Genomic DNA, 18776 nt, shown 5'->3' on the forward strand with positions numbered 1-18776 from the left:
AGTGTGGTAGAGAGGAGTTATTAACCAGTCAGTAGACTACTGGTACTTGTAGAGCGCCGTCGTCGGGTGAGGTCGTCGGGTAGTGAGTGTTGGGTGAGGTCGTCGGGTAGTGAGTGTCGGGTGAGGTTGTGTCTCTCTCTGGCGGGAGGTAAGCTTGGCTCATATGGCTTATATACATAGTTTGGGCTTTGTCGAGTAAGGCTTAAACTATGTATTTAGATTGTAGTTAGGTATTGTAGGTAGTTATCGTGGGTTGTTGTATGTAATTATTGTAGGTTAGTATTGTATTCGGCTGAGCCCGGTGAAGCACGAAGCTAGCTAACCCACTACATGGACTAGCTAGCGGGTGGCTACTGGTAACTATTAGCAACTGTGGATAGTTGTTTCACGCCTGAGAGTGCCTGTAATTACGCCAGCTAGCTGCCTACAATAATTACATACAATAATGCCTACCATTCAGCTGTTTTTCTAACCTCATTGTCTGAAGTGTTAACGTTAGGTAGTAAGTGGCTACTGTGCTCGAAATGTAGCTAGCTTGTTGCTACCTGGATAGCTACTAAACAATGGCTGGAACGACCTAGCGAACAGACGCGAACTGGCTGAGTCAATTCAGTGGCTAGCTTTGCAATTGGCTAGCTAACAGTAGCTGCTAGGGGTAAGTTATAACCTACATTTGTGTTTTGTTTTTACATACTGGTAGCCAGAGTCGTTCAAGGGAATTCGGGACATGGGTGACTAGTTAACGTTAGCTTGGCTCTCTCTTTGTGTTCGTGCCGTGGGAGTAGGGGTTGCTTCGTTGTCTGAAAGCAATGGCTAGCTAGTATGCTAACTATTCTAGCTAACTAACTGGCTGAATAAGTTGACGACGGACTCGCTCAAGCTGTCGGGACTAATCCACAATGTTAGACACGGACACAAATTATCTGCTTGGCGTGTTGACACACTGGTGGTTTGTTGTGGCCGAGTATTGGTGCTAAACCGTGTTGTTGGAGTCCGGCATGCTAGTTGGCTGTGGCGTCATATGACTAGGTGCCCTGGACGATTTTCACGGAAGAATACTGTACCAAGTTAGCTAGCTGAATAAACTAAGTTAGTCTATTCCTAGAAAACATTGAACCGCTGTAGTTTACAACAAGTATAGTTTCTGAGGTGGAAGTTGGGAGAGTTTTATATTTAGGTGTTTCAGTGAAACGTAAGTGAGGGAGGCCCCGCTCTCTCCTTTCCCAGATGTTTAGTTCATTTCATTCCGATCTCCTTTGCATTATTGTAGCCATTTTCTGTAGCCTGTCAACTATGCCTCTGTCTATCCCTGTTCTCTCCTCTCCGCACAGGCTATACAAACGCCTCACACCGCGTGGCTGCTGCCTCTCTAACCTGGTGGTCCCTGCACGCACCACCCACGTGGAGTTCCAGGTCTCAAGCAGCCTCTGGAACTGCCGTTCTGCTGCCAACAAGGCAGAGTTCATCTCAGCCTGCTACCCTCCAGTCCCTCGACTTCTTGGCGCTGACGGAAACATGGATTACCACTGAAAACACTGCTACTCCTACTGCTCTCTCCTCGTCTGACCATGTGTTCTCGCATACCCCGAGAGCATCTGGTCAGCGGGGTGGTGGCACAGGAATCCTCATCTTTCCCAAGTGGACATTCTCTATTTTTCCCCTGACCCATCTGTCCATCTCCTCATTTGAATTCCATGCTGTCACAGTCACTAGCCCATTCAATCTTAACATTCTTGTCATTTATCGCCCTCCAGGTTCCCTTGGAGAGTTCATCAATGAGCTTGACGCCTTGATAAGTTCCTTTCCTGAGGATGGCTCACCCCTCACAGTTCTGGGTGACTTCAACCTCCCTACGTCTACCTTTGCCTCATTTCTCTCTGCCTCCTTCTTTCCACTCCTCTCCTCTTTTGACCTCACCCTCTCACCGTCCCCCCTACTCACAAGGCAGGCAATACGCTTGACCTCATCTTTACTAGATGCTGTTCTTCTACTAATCTCACTGCAACTCCCCTCCATGTCTCCGACCACTACTTTGTATCCTTTTTCTCTCTCGCTCTCCTCCAACACTACTCACTCTGCCCCTACTCAGATGGTAATGCGCCGTCGCAACCTTCGCTCTCTCTCTCCCGCTACTCTCTCCTCTTCCATCCTGTCATCTCTTCCCTCTGCTCAATCCTTCTCCCTCCAATCTCCTGATTCTGCCTCCTCAACCCTCCTCTCCTCCCTTTCTGCATCCTTTGACTCTCTATGTCCCCTATCCTCCCGGCCGTCTCGGTCCTCCCCTCCTGCTCTGTGGCTTGATGACTCATTGCGAGCTCACAGAACAGGGCTCCGGGCAGCCGAGCGGAAATGGAGGAAAACTAGACTCCCTGCGGACCTGGCATCTTTTCACTCCCTCCTCTCTACATTTTCTTCATCTGTTTCTGCTGCTAAAGCCACTTTCTACCACTCTATATTCCAAGCATCTGCCTCTAACCCCAGGAAGCTCTTTGCCACATTCTCCTCCCTGCTGAATCCCCCCCCCCTCCTCCTCCCTCTCTGTGGATGACTTCGTCAACCATTTTGAAAAGAAGGTTGACGACATCCGATCCTCGTTTGTTAAGTCAAATGACACTGCTGGTCCTGCTCACACTGCCCTACCCTATGCTTTGACTTCTTTCTCCCCTCTCTCTCCAGATAAAATCTTGCGACTTGTGATGGCCGGCCGCCCAACAACCTGCCCGCTTGACCCTATCCCCTCCTCTCTTCTCCAGACCATCTCCGGTGACCTTCTCCCTTACCTCACCTCGCTCATCAACTCATCCTTGACCGCTGGCTATGTCCCTTCCGTCTTCAAGAGAGCGAGAGTTGCACCCCTTCTCAAAAAAAACCAACACTCGATCCCTCTGATGTCAACAACTACAGACCAGTATCCCTTCTTTCTTTTCTCTACAAAACTCTTAAGCGTGCCGTCTTTAGCCAACTCTCTTGCTATTTCTCTCAGAATGACCTTCTTGATCCAAACCAGTCAGGTTTCAAGACTGGTCATTCAACTGAGACTGCTCTTCTCTGTGTCACGGAGGCTCTCCGCACTGCTAAAGCTAACTCTCTCTCCTCTGCTCTTGCCCTTCTAGACCTGTCTGCTGCCTTTGATACTGTGAACCATCAGATCCTCCTCTCCACCCTCTCCGAGCTGGGCATCTCCGGCGCGGCTCACTCCTGGATTGCGTCCTACCTGACCGGTCGCTCCTACCAAGTGGCGTGGCGAGAATCTGTCTCCGCACCACGTGCTCTCACCACTGGTGTCCCCCAGGGCTCAGTTCTAGGCCCTATCCTATTCTCGCTATACACCAAGTCACTTGGCTCTGTCATATCCTCACATGGCCTCTCCTATCATTGCTACGCAGACGACACACAACTCTGCTCTTGTCCTTCTAGACCTGTCTGCTGCCTTTGATACAGTGAACCATCAGATCCTCCTCTCCACCCTCTCCGAGCTGGGCATCTCCGGCGCGGCTCACTCCTGGATTGCGTCCTACCTGACCGGTCGCTCCTACCAAGTGGCGTGGCGAGAAGCTGTCTCCGCACCACGTGCTCTCACCACTGGTGTCCCCCAGGGCTCAGTTCTAGGCCCTCTCCTTTTCTCCCTATACACCAAGTCACTTGGCTCTGTCATATCCTCACATGGTCTCTCCTATCATTGCTACGCAGACGACACACAACTAATCTTCTCCTTTCCCCCTTCTGATAACCAGGTGGCGAATCGCATCTCTGCATGTCTGGCCGACATATCAGTATGGATGACGGATCTCATCCAGAATGCCGCAGCCTGTCTGGTGTTCAACCTTCCCAAATCCTTCTACCCCCAAAAAAAATATATAGTATAATTGTAAAGTGGTTATCCCACTGGCTATAGGGTGAATGCACCAATTTGTAGTCGCTCTGGATAAGAGCGTCTGCTAAATGACGTAAATGTGCCCTTGAGCAAGGCACTTAACCCTAATTGCTCCTGTAAGTCGCTCTGGATAAGAGCGTCTGCTAAATGACTAAAATGTAAAATGTAATCTTCTCCTTTCCCCCTTCTGATTACCAGGTGGCGAAACACATCTCTGCATGTCTGGCAGACATATCAGTGTGGATGACGGATCACCACCTCAAGCTGAACCTCGGCAAGACGGAGCTGCTCTTCCTCCCGGGGAAGGACTGCCCGTTCCATGATCTCGCCATCACGGTTAACAACTCCGATGTGTCCTCCTCCCAGAGTGCGAAGAGCCTTGGCGTGACCCTGGACAACACCCTGTCGTTCTCCGCTAACATCAAGGGGGTGACCCGATCCTGTAGGTTCATGCTCTACAACATTCGGAGAGTACGACCCTGCCTTATACAGGAAGCGGCACAGGTCCTAATCCAGGAACTTGTCATCTCCCGTCTGGATTACTGCAACTCGCTGTTGGCTGGGCTCCATGCCTGTGCCATTAAACCCCTACAACTCATCCAGAATGCCACAGCCCGTCTGGTGTTCTACCTTCCCAAGTTCTCTCACGTCACCCCGCTCCTCCGCACACTCCACTGGCTTCCAGTTGAAGCTCGCATCTGCTACAAGACCATGGTGCTTGCCTACGGAGCTGTGAGGGGAACGGCACCTCCGTACCTTCAGGCTCTGATCAGACCCTACACCCAAACGAGGGCATTGCGTTCATCCACCTCTGGCCTGCTGGCTCCCCTACCTCTACAGAAGCACAGTTCCCGCTCAGCCAGGTCAAAACTGTTCGCTGCTCTGGCACCCCAATGGTGGAACAAGCTCCCTCACAACAACAGGACAGCGGAGTCACTCACCACCTTCCGGAGACACTTGAAACCCCACCTCTTTAAGGAATACCTGGGATAGGATAAAGTAATTATTCTACCCCCCCTTACCCCACCCAAAAAAAAAAAAATTAATAATAATAATAATAATACACATTGTAAAGTGGTTATCCCACTGGCTATAAGATGAATGCACCAATTTGTAAGTCGCTCTGGATAAGAGCGTCTGCTAAATGACGAAAATGTAAATGTAAATGGTAATGTTACCATGGCTACGTTCAGTAGACTACTGGTAATGTTACCATGGCTACGTTCAGTAGACTACTGGTAATGTTACCATGGCTACGTTCACTAGACTACTGGTAATGTTACCATGTGTCACGGTTTCGGCCGAGGCTGCTCCTCCTCCTGGTTCGGGCAGGCTTCGGCGGTCGTCGTCCCCGGAGTACTAGCTGCCACCGATCTATGTTTCATGTTCGTTTGGTTTTGTCTTGATGTTGTACACCTGTGTCTTGTTAGTCCTCGTTAGTGTCCTATTTAGTTCTCGTTGTGTGTGTTTGTCTTTGTGTGTGATTGCTCTTCTGTTTCGTGTTGGAGCTAGCGGGGGAGCGTCTAGTCCACCTGAGACAGGGGAGGAGGAGCGCACAGGCATTTGCTCTAGAGCTCCGGACTCTAGCGGCGGACGCAGGGTGGAATGAACGGGCCCTCATCGACCATTTTCGATGTAGCCTACGGGAGGACGTTCAACGTGAGTTGGCCTGCAGGGATACCCATCTCACCTTCGACCAGTTGGTCGATATGTCCATCCGTCTGGACACCCTGCTGGCCACCCGTGGACGTCCCGAGGGGGGTCCGTCCATTCCGCCCTCCGGCACCTCCGAGCCGAGCCCTATGGAGCTTGGGGGTGCCGGCGCTAGAGAAAGGAGGAGGAGGAGCCAGAGGGGGCCTGTCTCCTGCACCAAGTGCGGTCGTGGAGGGCACACTGCGGCCAGGTGCTGGGGAGGGTTCTCCGGGGGAGAAGACAACAGGCCACGCACTGGGGGGGCCTCCCAGGTGAGTAGACGTCCCACATACCCAGAGCTTTCTGTTGCGCACTTTTGTATACCTGTGTGTTTTCCACAGGTTGCACCTCATTCCCAGCATAAGGCGCTAGTAGATTCAGGCGCAGCTGGGAATTTTGTTGATCGGAAGTTTTATTTAGATTTAGGGATCCCTCTCCTACCTGTTGACAAACCTTTTCCCGTTCATGCCTTAGATAGCCGCCCGTTGGGTTCGGGGTTGATTAGGGAGATCACAGCACCACTTAGGATGTGTGCGCAGGGGGGTCATGAAGAGACTATACAGCTGTATCTGATCGACTCTCCGGCGTACCCAGTGGTGCTGGGAATTCCCTGGTTAAGCACCCATAACCCTGCTATTTCGTGGCAACAGAGGGCTCTCGATGGGTGGTCTGCTCAGTGCGAGGGGCGATGTCTGGGTGTTTCCGTGGGGGCGACTTCGGTGGAAAGTCCAAACCAAGTGCCCGCACTGCACATTCCGCCTGAATATGGGGATTTAGCTCTCGTGTTTAGTAAAACTAGGGCGACGCAGTTGCCTCCTCATAGACAGGGGGATTGTGCGATTGATCTCCAGGCAGGAGCAGCGCTCCCATGGAGCCACGTGTATCCTTTGTCTCAAGAGGAGAGAAAAGCTATGGAGACTTACATAGCCGAATCTTTGAGACAGGGATACATTCGGCCCTCCACTTCTCCCGCCTCCTCAAGTTTTTTTTTGTGAAGAAGAAAGATGGAGGGTTGCGCCCGTGCATTGATTACCGTGGTCTCAATCAGATTACTGTGAAATACAGTTATCCACTCCCTCTGATTGCGACCATGACAGAGTCATTGCATGGAGCGCAGTTTTTCACAAAATTGGATCTCAGGAGCGCGTATAACTTGGTGCGCATTAGGGAGGGCGACGAATGGAAGACAGCGTTTAGTACCACGTCAGGTCATTTCGAATATCTCGTCATGCCATATGGGTTGATGAATGCTCCATCAGTCTTCCAATCCTTCGTAGATGACATTTTCCGGGATATGCAGGGACAAGGGGTGGTCGTGTACATTGATGACATTCTGGTGTACTCGTCTAGCCGAGCATATAACCCTGGTGCGTCGTGTATTGAGGAGGCTGTTGGAGCACGACCTATATGTCAAGGCAGAGAAATGTCTGTTTTTCCAGGAGTCGGTCTCCTTTTTGGGTTATCGGTTGTCCGCGTCAGGGGTGAGAATGGAGGTGGATCGTGTGTCCGCTGTGCGTAATTGGCAAACCCCAACCACTGTCAAAGAGGTGCAGCACCTAAACTCCGCCCCTGTGCTTTTTACTCAAAAAAGCTCAGCCCGGCGGAGCGTAACTATGACGTTGGGGACAGGGAGCTGTTAGCTGTAGTTCAAGCCCTTAAGGTGTGGAGGCATTGGCTTGAGGGGGCTCAACACCCTTTCCTCATTTTGACTGACCATCGGAACCTGGAGTACATCCGGGCAGCGAGGAGACTGAACCCTCGCCAGGCTCGATGGAGTATGTTTCTCACCAGGTTCGTATTTAAAATCACGTACATCCCTGGGTCCCAGAATGGTAAGGCAGATGCGCTGTCCCGGCGGTATGACACGGGGAGAGGTCCGTTGAGCCCACTCCCATACTACCGGAGTCTTGCCTTGTGGCACCGGTGGTGTGGGAGGTCGATGCCGAATCGAGCGAGCGTTGCGTCACCGACCCCAGCCCTCCACAGTGTCCTGAGGGTCGGAAGTACGTTCCGCTCGAGATTCGGGATCGACTCATTTACTGGGCTCACACGTCACCCTCTTCAGGACATCCGGGTATTGGCCGGACAGTGCATTGCCTTAGCACTAAATACTGGTGGCCCACTTTGGCTAGGGATGTGAGGGTTTATGTCTCCTCCTGCTCGGTGTGCGCCCAGTGTAAGGCGCCCGACATCTGCCCAGGGTAAGTTACAACCCCTGCCCGTTCCACAACGACCATGGTCCCACCTCTCGGTGGATTTTGTGACAGACCTTCCCCTCTCTCAGGGGAATACCACCATCCTGGTCGTTGTGGACCGGTTCTCTAAGGCCTGTCGTCTTCTCCCTATGTCGGGTCTTCCTACTGCCCTACAGACCGCTGAGGCCCTATTTACCCACGTCTTCCGGCATTACGGGGTACCCGAGGATATAGTGTCTGATCGAGGCCCCCAGTTTACCTCCCGTGTTTGGAGAGCATTCATGGAGCGTTTGGGGGTCTCGGTTAGCCTTACCTCAGGGTACCACCCGGAGAGTAACGGGCAGGTAGAACGTGTCAACCAGGATGTGGGTAGGTTTCTGAGGTCGTATTGCCAGGGGCCGGCCGGAGGAGTGGGCACGGTACATTCCCTGGGCCGAGATGGCCCAGAACTCTCTCCGCCACTCCTCTACCAACCTAACTCCCTTCCAATGTGTGTTAGGTTACCAGCCGGTTCTGGCACCTTGGCAGCAGAGCCAGATCGAGGCCCCTGCGGTGGATGATTGGATGAGGCGCTCGGAAGAGACGTGGAACGCTGCCCACGTCCACCTGCAGTGGGCCGTCCCTTCGTCACAAGGCGAGCGCCGATCTCCACCGCAGTGAGGGGCCGGTGTACGCACCCGGAGATCGAGTCTGGCTCTCTACCAGAAACCTACCCCTCCGCCTGCCCTGCCGGAAGCTGGGTCGGCGGTTTGTGGGGCCCCTTTAAAGTCCTGAGAAGATTGAACGAGGTGTGTTATAGGTTACATCTACCTGTTGAGTATAAGAATATTAACCCCTCGTTCCATGTGTCTCTTCTCAGGCCGGTGGTAGCTGGTCCACTCCAGGACAATGAGATAGGGGAGACTCCTCCGCCCCCACTGGACATCGAGGGGGCTCCGGCGCACACCGTTCGGTCCATCTTGGACTCAAGACGCCGGATGGGGGGTCTCCAGTATCTCGTGGAGTGGGAGGGTACGGCCCGGAGGAGCGGTGCTGGGTGCCGCGGAGGGACATCCTAGACCCATCTCTCCTGTCGGAGTTCCACCCGGGACCATCCCGCGCGCCCTGCTCCGCGTCCTCCTGGTCGTCCCCGAGGCCGGGGTCGGCGCACGGCTGGAGCCGCGCGTCAAGGGGGGTACTGTCACGGTTTCGGCCGAGGCTGCTCCTCCTCCTGGTTCGGGCAGGCTTGGCGGTCGTCGTCCCCGGAGTACTAGCTGCCACCGATCTATGTTTCATGTTCGTTTGGTTTTGTCTTGATGTTGTACACCTGTGTCTTGTTAGTCCTCGTTAGTGTCCTATTTAGTTCTCGTTGTGTGTGTTTGTCTTTGTGTGTGATTGCTCTTCTGTTTCGTGTTGGAGCTACGTACTTCCTTCCAGTGTTTTGGAGAGGTTTTTCGCACATGTTAGTGCGCCGTTTGTTTGACGCCTGTGTGCGCCGTTATTTCGCCTTCGGGCTTATTGTGCTTATTTTCTACGTGAATATTGCACTAAAGTCTTTTGGACTGAGCTTCTGCGTCCTGCGCTTGATTCATGCACCACACCCACCTTCAGCACCCCTTGACACCATGGCTACGTTCAGTATACTACAGGTAATGTTACCATGGCTACGTTCAGTAGACTACTGGTAATGTTACCATGGCTACTTCAGTAGACTACTGGTAATGTTACCATGGCTACGTTCAGTAGAATACTGGAAAAGTTACCATGGCTACGTTCAGTAGACTACTGGTAATGTTACCATGGCTATGTTCAGTAGAATACTGGTAAAGTTACAGTGGGAAAAAAAGTATTTAGTCAGCCACCAATTGTGCAAGTTCTCCCACTTAAAAAGATGAGAGAGGCCTGTAATTTTCATCATAGGTACACGTCAACTATGACAGACAAAATGAGATTTTTTTTCTCCAGAAAATCACATTGTAGGATTTTTAATGAATTTATTTGCAAATTATGGTGGAAAATAATTATTTGGTCACCTACAAACAAGCAAGATTTCTGGCTCTCACAGACCTGTAACTTCTTCTTTAAGAGGCTCCTCTGTCCTCCACTCGTTACCTGTATTAATGGCACCCGTTTGAACTTGTTATCAGTATAAAAGACACCTGTCCTCAACCTCAAACAGTCACACTCCAAACTCCACTATGGCCAAGACCAAAGAGCTGTCAAAGGACACCAGAAACAAAATTGTAGACCTGCACCAGGCTGGGAAGACTGAATCTGCAATATGTAAGCAGCTTGGTTTGAAGAAATCAACTGTGGGAGCAATTATTAGGAAATGGAAGACATACAAGACCACTGATAATCTCCCTCGATCTGGGGCTCCACGCAAGATCTCACCCCGCGGAGTCAAAATGATCACAAGAACGGTGAGCAAAAATCCCAGAACCACACGGGGGGACCTAGTGAATGACCTGCAGAGAGCTGGGACCAAAGTAACAAAGCCTACCATCAGTAACACACTACGCCGCCAGGGACTCAAATCCTGCAGTGCCAGACGTGTCCCCCTGCTTAAACCAGTACATGTCCAGGCCCTTCTGAAGTTTGCTAGAGTGCATTTGGATGATCCAGAAGAGGATTGGGAGAATGTCATATGGTCAGATGAAACCAAAATAGAACTTTTTGGTAAAAACTCAACTTGTCGTGTTTGGAGGACAAAGAATGCTGAGTTGTATCCAAAGAACACCATACCTACTGTGAAGCTTGGGGGTGGAAACATCATGCTTTGGGGCTGTTTTTCTGCAAAGGGACCAGGACGACTGATCCGTGTAAAGGAAAAAAGGAATGGGGCCATGTATTGTGAGATTTTGAGTGAAAACAGCATGACAATGATCCCAAACACACTGCCCGGGCAACGAAGGAGTGGCTTCGTAAGAAGCATTTCAAGGTCCTGTAGTGGCCTAGCCAGTCTCCAGATCTCAACCCCATAGAAAATCTTTGGAGGGAGTGGAAAGTCCGTGTTGCCCAGCGACAGCCCCAAAACATCACTGCTCTAGAGGAGATCTGCATGGAGGAATGGGCCAAAATACCAGCAACAGTGTGTGAAAACCTTGTGAAGACTTACAGAAAACGTTTGACCTGTGTCATTGCCAACAAAGGGTATATAACAAAGTATTGAGAAACTTTTGTTATTGACCAAATACTTATTTTCCACCATCATTTGCAAATAAATTCATTAAAAATCCTATAATGTGATTTTCTGGAAAAAAAATTCTCATTTTGTCTGTCATAGTTGACGTGTACCTATGATGAAAATTACAGGCCTCTCTCATCTTTTTAAGTGGGAGAACTTGCACAATTGGTGGCTGACTAAATACTTTTTTCCCCCACTGTACTATGGCTATGTTCAGTAGACTACTGGTAATGTTACCATGGCTATGTTCAGTAGACTACTGGTAATGTTACCATGGCTACGTTCAGTAGACTACTGGTAATGTTACCATGGCTACGTTCAGTAGACTACTGGTAATGTTACCATGGCTACGTTCAGTAGACTACTGGTAATGTTACCATGGCTACGTTCAGTAGACTACTGGTAAAGGCTGCATATGTCAGCTCAGTTGGAAATTACCTTTGAATTAGTTTTGCGGAATCTGTAACGCTTCAGTTTTCTAGATTGAATAGAGCCCCAGTCTAACCTGTGGGGCTCAGTTGGTAGAGCATGGCGCTTGAATTCCCACTGGGGCCACTCATATGTCTGCATGCATAATAAGCATCTGTGAAATGGGATATGCTATTATTATAGTAACCCTAGTACACTCATAGAAATGCAAGCATTACATAATGAATATACAGAAGGCCAAGCATTACATAATGAATGTACAGAAGGCCAAGCATTACATAATGAATATACAGAAGGCCAAGCATTACATAATGAATGTGCAGAAGGCCAAGCATTACATAATGAATGTGCAGAAGGCCAAGCATTACATAATGAATGTACAGAAGGCCAAGCATTACATAATGAATGTACAGAAGGCCAAGCATTACATAGTGAATATACAGAAGGCCAAGCATTACATAATGAATGTACAGAAGGCCAAGCATTACATAGTGAATGTACAGAAGGCCAAGCATTACATAATGAATGTACAGAAGGCCAAGCATTACATAATGAATGTACAGAAGGCCAAGCATTACATAGTGAATGTACAGAAGGCCAAGCATTACATAATGAACAAACCAACAGGAGACTTTGTTCAAAATATCAGTAACTTTAATATGGTGTAATTGTGAAACCAGCAGCCACAGACCAAATCGCAACAATCAACAAGGTATGAGAAAATGAATCATCGGCCCAAACCAGTCAATAAATATATAGAGCATCTTTATATTAGAGCAGTTCTTTAAGAATGAACTACATCTCACATATACATACAGGAACCATTTGACCACAGTTTTAATACAGTGATTTTCTGTTTTGTAAAAAAAAAAAAAAAACGGAAGTTTTAACTTTGGAGTTATTTGCTTCCATAGGTTGTTATACATTTAGAGTAGAATTGTAGAAGTTATCAGAACTATGAGTAGTTAGGTTAGTCTGGTTACCAGTGTTAAGCTAATGTTCCACTCCTTGTACAATGTTTGGCAATGACACGGAGCATAAGGAGTGGAATGTTAGCTAAACAGACCAGGCTAAAGTTGGGTTTGATTCGGTTTTCTCAGGAACTCTCCTGAACTCTGATAATCTCGTCACGACCAGCTGGTATAATTTGGTTAGTACTCAGACCAGGCAGCATCTCTCAGTCCATGTCTTGTACTCTCTGGCAGATCTCAGCTGTGAACTCAGAACATTTAGAATTCCCCCCCAGATCTCTCGTCAGAACCTGAGGCGAAAGGACAAATACATGAGATTAGGCACTTCATTATTAAAAAACTTCAGAATAAGGGTGCAGTAACATCCCTATAACTTCAGAATAAGAGTGTGTTAGCAGAGAGACAGGCAGTGATTTCAGAATAAGAGTGTGTTAGCAGAGAGACAGGCAGTGATTTCAGAATAAGAGTGTGTTAGCAGAGAGACAGGCAGTGATTTCAGAATAAGAGTGCGGTATCAGACCTTCTTGTCTCTGATGGTGTCGAAGCAGGAGGTCTCGATCTTTTTGCCGTAGTCGTGCAAGCCCATGTGACGCAGCATCATCACAGCGCTGAGCAGCAGAGCCGTAGGATTGGCCAAGTCTAGACCGGCTATATCAGGGGCCGTCCCATGGACCTATAGCAACAACATATTAACATGATCTCCAGCGCCTTCGGAAAGTATTCTGACCCCTTCACCTTTTCCACATTTTCTTAAGTTACAGCCTTATTCTAAAATTGATTAAATTTTTCCCTCATCAATCTACACACAATACCCCATAATGACAAAGCAAAAACAGGTTTTTAGAAATTTTTACAAATGTATTAAAAATAAAGAACTGAAATATAACATTTACAGTATTCAGACCCTTTACTCAGTACTTTGTTGAAGCACCTTTGGCAGCGATTACAGCCTCAAGTTTTTTTTGGGTATGACGCTACAAGCTTGGCACACCTGTATTTGGGGAGTTTCTCCCATTCTTCTCTGCAGATTCTCTCAAGCTCTGTCAGCTTGGATGGGGAGAGTCACTGCAAAACTATTTTCAGGTATCTCCAGAGATGTTCGATCGGGTTCAAGTCCGGGCTCTGGCTGGGCCACTCAAGGACATTCAGAGACTTGTTCCGCAGCCACTCCTGCGTTGTCTTGACTGTGTGCTTAGGGTCGTTGTCCTGTTGGAAGGTGAACCTTCACCCCAGTCTGAGGTCCTGATCGTTCTGGAGCAGGTTTTCATCAAGGATCTCTCTGTACTTTGCTCCGTTCATCTTTCCCTCGATCCTGACTAGTCGCTCAATCCCTGCCGCTGAAAAACATTCCCACAGCATGGTGCTGCCACCACCATGCTTCAAGGTAGGGATGATGCCAGGTTTCCTCCAGACGTGACGCTTGGCATTCAGGCCAAAGAGTTCAATCTTGGTTTAATCAGACCAGAGAATCTTGTTTCTCATGGTCTGAGAGTCCTTTACAAGCGGGCTGTCATGTGCCTTTTACTGAGGAGAGGCTTCCGTCTGGCCACTCTACCATAAAGGCCTGATTGGTGGAGTGCTGCAGATATGGTTGTCCTTCTGGAAGGTTCTCCCATCCCCACAGAGGAACTCTGGAGCTCTGTCAGAGTGACAATCGGGTTCTTGGTCACCTCCCTGACCAAGGCCCTTCTCCCTCAATTGCTCAGTTTGGCCGGGCGGCCAGCTCTATGAAGAGAATTGGTGGTTCCAAACTTCTTCCATTAAATAATGATGGAGGCCTTGGGGACCTTCAATGCTGCAGACATTTTTTGGTACCCTTCCACAGATCTGTGCCTCGACACAATCCTGTCTCGGAGCTCTACGAACAATTCCTTCGACCTCATGGCTTGGTTATTGCTCTGACATGCACCGTCAACTGTGGGATCTTATCTAGACAGGTGTGTGCCTTTCCAAATCATGTCCAATCAATTGAATTTACCACAGGTGGACTCCAATCAAGTTGTAGAAACATCTCAATTTCGAGTCTCATAGAAAAGGGTCTAAATACTAAATTAGCAAATATTTCTAAAAACCTATTTTTGCTTTGTCATTATGGGGTATTGTGTGTAGATTTATTGAATCCATTTTAGAATAAGACTAACGTAATAAAATGTGGAAAAAGTGAAGGGGTCTGAATACTTTCCGGATGCACTGTACAAAAAGTTTAAATCAGTAAGGCTGGTCTGAATGGATTGTCACTTTTCATTAAATCTAGTAAACTCATTCACATCGCTTCCTATCTCACTCATCAAGATAGCAGGTATTTATATAGTAGTGGTTATAATGTTACCTCAGGCTTCAGCCTGCGCTTCGGAGGGCATTTCTGCTTAGGAATTGTTGCTCATTTAGATCAGCTCATTCCACTATCCATGGCATATTTTATCCAGAGCGACTTACAGGAGTTTGATTTAGGGTTTCTGATCTGGTCTTTTCACCTTAAATCACTAGCCTCACTCCTAAGCGTTCTGCTGTAAACTTCCGACTTCAACTGTGAACAACACACACACACACACACACACACACACACACACACACACACACACACACACACACACACACACGTACAGTGCCTTGCAAAAGTATTCATCCCCCTTGGCGTTTTTCCTATTTTGTTGCATTACAACCTGTAATTAAAATTGATTTTTATTTGGATTTCATGTAATGGACATACACAAAATAGTCCAAATTGGTGAAGTGAAAAAAAAAAAAAAAACTTGTTTCAAAAAATTCAAAACAATAAATAACGGAAAAGTGGTTTGTGCATATGTATTCACCCCCTTTGCTATGAAGCCCCTAAATAAGATCTGGTGCAACCAATTACCTTCAGAAGTCACATAATTAGTTAAATAAAGTCCACCTGTGTGCAATCTAAATGTCACATGATCTGTCACATGATCTCAGTATATATACACCTGTTCTGAAAGGCCCCAGAGTCTGCAACACCACTAAGCAAGGGGCACCACCAAGCAAGCGGCACCATGAAGACCAAGGAGCTCTCCAAACAGGTCAGGGACAGAGTTGTGGAGAAGTACAAATCAGGTTTAGGTTATAAAAAAATATCCGAAACTTTGAACATCCCACGGAGCACCATTAAATCCATTATTAAAAAATGGAAAGAATATGGCACCACAACAAACCTGCCAAGAGAGGGCCGCCCACCAAAACTCACAGACCAAGGAGGGCATTAATCAGAGAGGCAACAAAGAGACCAAAGATAACCCTGAAGGAGCTGCAAAGCTCCACAGCAGAGATTGGAGTATCTGTCCATAGGACCACTTTAAGCCGTACACTCCACAGAGCTGGGCTTTACGGAAAAGTGGCCAGAAAAATGCCATTGCTTAAAGAAAAAAATAAGCAAACACGTTTGGTGTTCGCCAAAAGGCATGTGGGAGACTCCCCAAACATATGGAAGAAGGTACTCTGGTAAGATGAGACTAAAATTGAGCTTTTTGGCCATCAAGGAAAACGATATGTCTGGCGCAAACCCAACACCTCTCATCACCCCGAGAACACCATCCCCACAGTGAAGCACGGTGGTGGCAGCATCATGCTGTGGGGATGGTTTTCATCGGCAGGGACTGGGAAACTGGTCAGAATTGAAGGAATGATGGATGGCGCTAAATACAGGGACATTCTTGAGGGAAACCTGTTTCAGTCTTCCAGAGATTTGAGACTGGGACGGGGGTTCACCTTCCAGCAGGACAATGACCCTAAGCATACTGCTAAACCAACACTCGAGTGGTTTAAGGGGAAACATTGAAATGTCTTGGAATGGCCTAGTCAAAGCCCTCAATCCAATTGAGAATCTGTGGTATGACTTCAAGATTGCTGTATACCAGCGGAACCCATCCAACTTGAAGGAGCTGGAGCAGTTTTGCCTTGAAGAATGGGCAAAAATCCCAGTGGCTAGATGTGCCAAGCTTATAGAGACATACCCCAAGAGACTTGCAGCTGTAATTGCTGCAAAAGGTGGCTCTACAAAGTATTTACTTTTGGGGGGTGAATAGCTATGCATTTTTTTGGTCTAATTTCTTGTTTGTTTCACAATAAAAAATATGTTGCATCTTCAAAATGGTAGGCATGTTGTGTAAATCAAATGATACAAACCCCCAAAAAATAAATTTTAATTCCAGGTTGTAAGGCAACAAAATAGGAAAAATGCCAAAGGGGGTGAATACTTTCGCAAGCCACTGTACATCGTAATATTGTTGTATGGTGGTATTATACATTTTGTATTGTAGATATGTAGTGTTGTAATAATGTTATATAACATTGTATAACTGCCTTAATTTTGCTGGACCCCAGGAAGAGTAGCTGCTGCCTTGGCAGGAACTAATGGGGATCCATAATAAACCCCAGGAAGAGTAGCTGCTGCCTTGGTAGGAACTAATGGGGATCCATAATAAACCCCAGGAAGAGTAGCTGCTGCCTTGGCAGGAACTAATGGGGATCCATAATAAACCCCAGGAAGAGTAGCTGCTGCCTTGGCAGGAACTAATGGGGATCCATAATAAACCCCAGGAAGAGTAGCTGCTGCCTTGGCAGGAACTAATGGGGATCCATAATAAACCCCAGGAAGAGTAGCTGCTGCCTTGGCAGGAACTAATGGGGATCCATAATAAACCCCAGGAAGAGTAGCTGCTGCCTTGGCAGGAACTAATGGGGATCCATAATAAACCCCAGGAAGAGTAGCTGCTGCCTTGGCATGAACTAATGGGGATCCATAATAAACCCCAGGAAGAGTAGCTGCTGCCTTGGCATGAACTAATGGGGATCCATAATAAACCCCAGGAAGAGTAGCTGCTGCCTTGGCAGGGAACTAATGGGGATCCATAATAAACCCCAGGAAGAGTAGCTGCTGCCTTGGCAGGAACTAATGGGGATCCATAATAAACCCCAGGAAGAGTAGCTGCTGCCTTGGCAGGAACTAATGGGGATCCATAATAAACCCCAGGAAGAGTAGCTGCTGCCTTGGCAGGAACTAATGGGGATCCATAATAAATACAAATACAAATACTATCCATAATAAATACAAATAGTTTGCACTAACATTCTAAATGGAGTTCCTGGGGTACTATCATGATAGTTCACAGTAACATTCTAAATGGAGTTCCTGGGGTACTATCATGATAGATCACAGTAACATTCTAAATGGAGTTCCTGGGGTACTATCATGATAGCTCACAGTAACATTCTAAATGGAGTTCCTGGGGTACTATCATGATAGATCACACTTAGACTTGTCCTTTCTCTTGCTTTGTGCTAATATATCTTCACACTCAACCCTGCTCTGCTCCTCATCATGCTCTATTCATCCCTCCTATTCAAACCTGTTTCCTTCCTCTGCTTTCTTAAGTAATATAAAGGTCTTTCCCCTCTATGTTCCACTGGTCTTTCGCTCAGAACTGGAGCAGTGACCACTACAGCTACATTAGGTATAATTCCACCATCACTCTCCAGCAACTACAGTGAGGGGAAAAAGTATTTGATCCCCTGCTGATTTTGTACGTTTGCCCACTGACAAAGACATGATCAGTCTATAATTTTAATGGTAGGTTTATTTGAACAGTGAGAGACAGAATAACAACAACAAAAATCCAGAAAAATGCATGCCAAAAATGTTATAAATTGATTTGCATTTTAATGAGGGAAATAAGTACTTGACCACCTCTCAATAAGAAAGATTTCTGGCTCCCAGGTGTCTTTTATACAGGTAACGAGCTGAGATTAGGAGCACACTCTTAAAGGGAATGCTCCTAATCTCAGCTTGTTACCTGTATAAAAGACACCTGTCCACAGAAGCAATCAATCAATCAGATTCCAAACTCTCCACCATGGCCAAGACCAAAGAGCGCTCCAAGGATGTCAGGGACAAGATTGTAGACCTACACAAGGCTGGAATGGGCTACAAGACCATGCAGCTTGGTGAGAAGGTGACAACAGTTGGTGTGATTTTTCGCAAATAGAAGAAACACAAAATAACTGTCAATCTCCCTCGGCCTGGGGCTCCATGCAAGATCTCACCTCGTGGAGTTGCAATGATCATGAGAACGGTGAGGAATCAGCCCAGAACTACACGGGAGGATCTTGTCAATGATCTTAAGGCAGCTGGGACCATAGTCACCAAGAAAACAATTGGTAACACACTACGCCGTGAAGGACTGAAATCCTGCAGTGCCCGCAAGGTCCCCCTGCTCAAGAAAGCACATATACAGGCCCGTCTAATGTTTGCCAATGAACATCTGAATGATTCAGAGGAGAACTGGGTGAAAGTGTTGTGGTCAGATGAGACCAAAATGGAGCTCTTTGGCATCAACTCAACTCGCCGTGTTTGGAGGAGGAAGAATGCTGCCTATGACCCCAAGAACACCATCCCCACCGTCAAACATGGAGGTGGAAACATTATGCTT

General features: G+C 47.7%; 1 protein-coding gene across 5 annotated transcripts in view; it reads right to left on the reverse strand.

The window, feature by feature from the left end:
* Positions 1–12502: 12502 nt before the first annotated feature.
* Positions 12503–18776, reverse strand: part of idh3a (isocitrate dehydrogenase (NAD(+)) 3 catalytic subunit alpha) — a 34929-nt gene continuing 28655 nt past the window's right edge. For all 5 annotated transcript variants that reach the window (XM_045215855.1, XM_041836730.2, XM_041836733.2 and 2 more), the window contains 2 exons: positions 12848–13000; positions 12503–12617 (listed from right to left, as the gene is read on the reverse strand). In XM_045215855.1, the coding sequence (XP_045071790.1) occupies positions 12534–12617; positions 12848–13000 (237 nt within the window). In that variant the 3' untranslated portion in view covers positions 12503–12533. The remainder of the gene's footprint in view (positions 12618–12847; positions 13001–18776) is intronic.

Source organism: Coregonus clupeaformis, unplaced genomic scaffold, assembly GCF_020615455.1.
Source record: "Coregonus clupeaformis isolate EN_2021a unplaced genomic scaffold, ASM2061545v1 scaf0536, whole genome shotgun sequence".
NCBI lineage: Eukaryota > Metazoa > Chordata > Actinopteri > Salmoniformes > Salmonidae > Coregonus > Coregonus clupeaformis.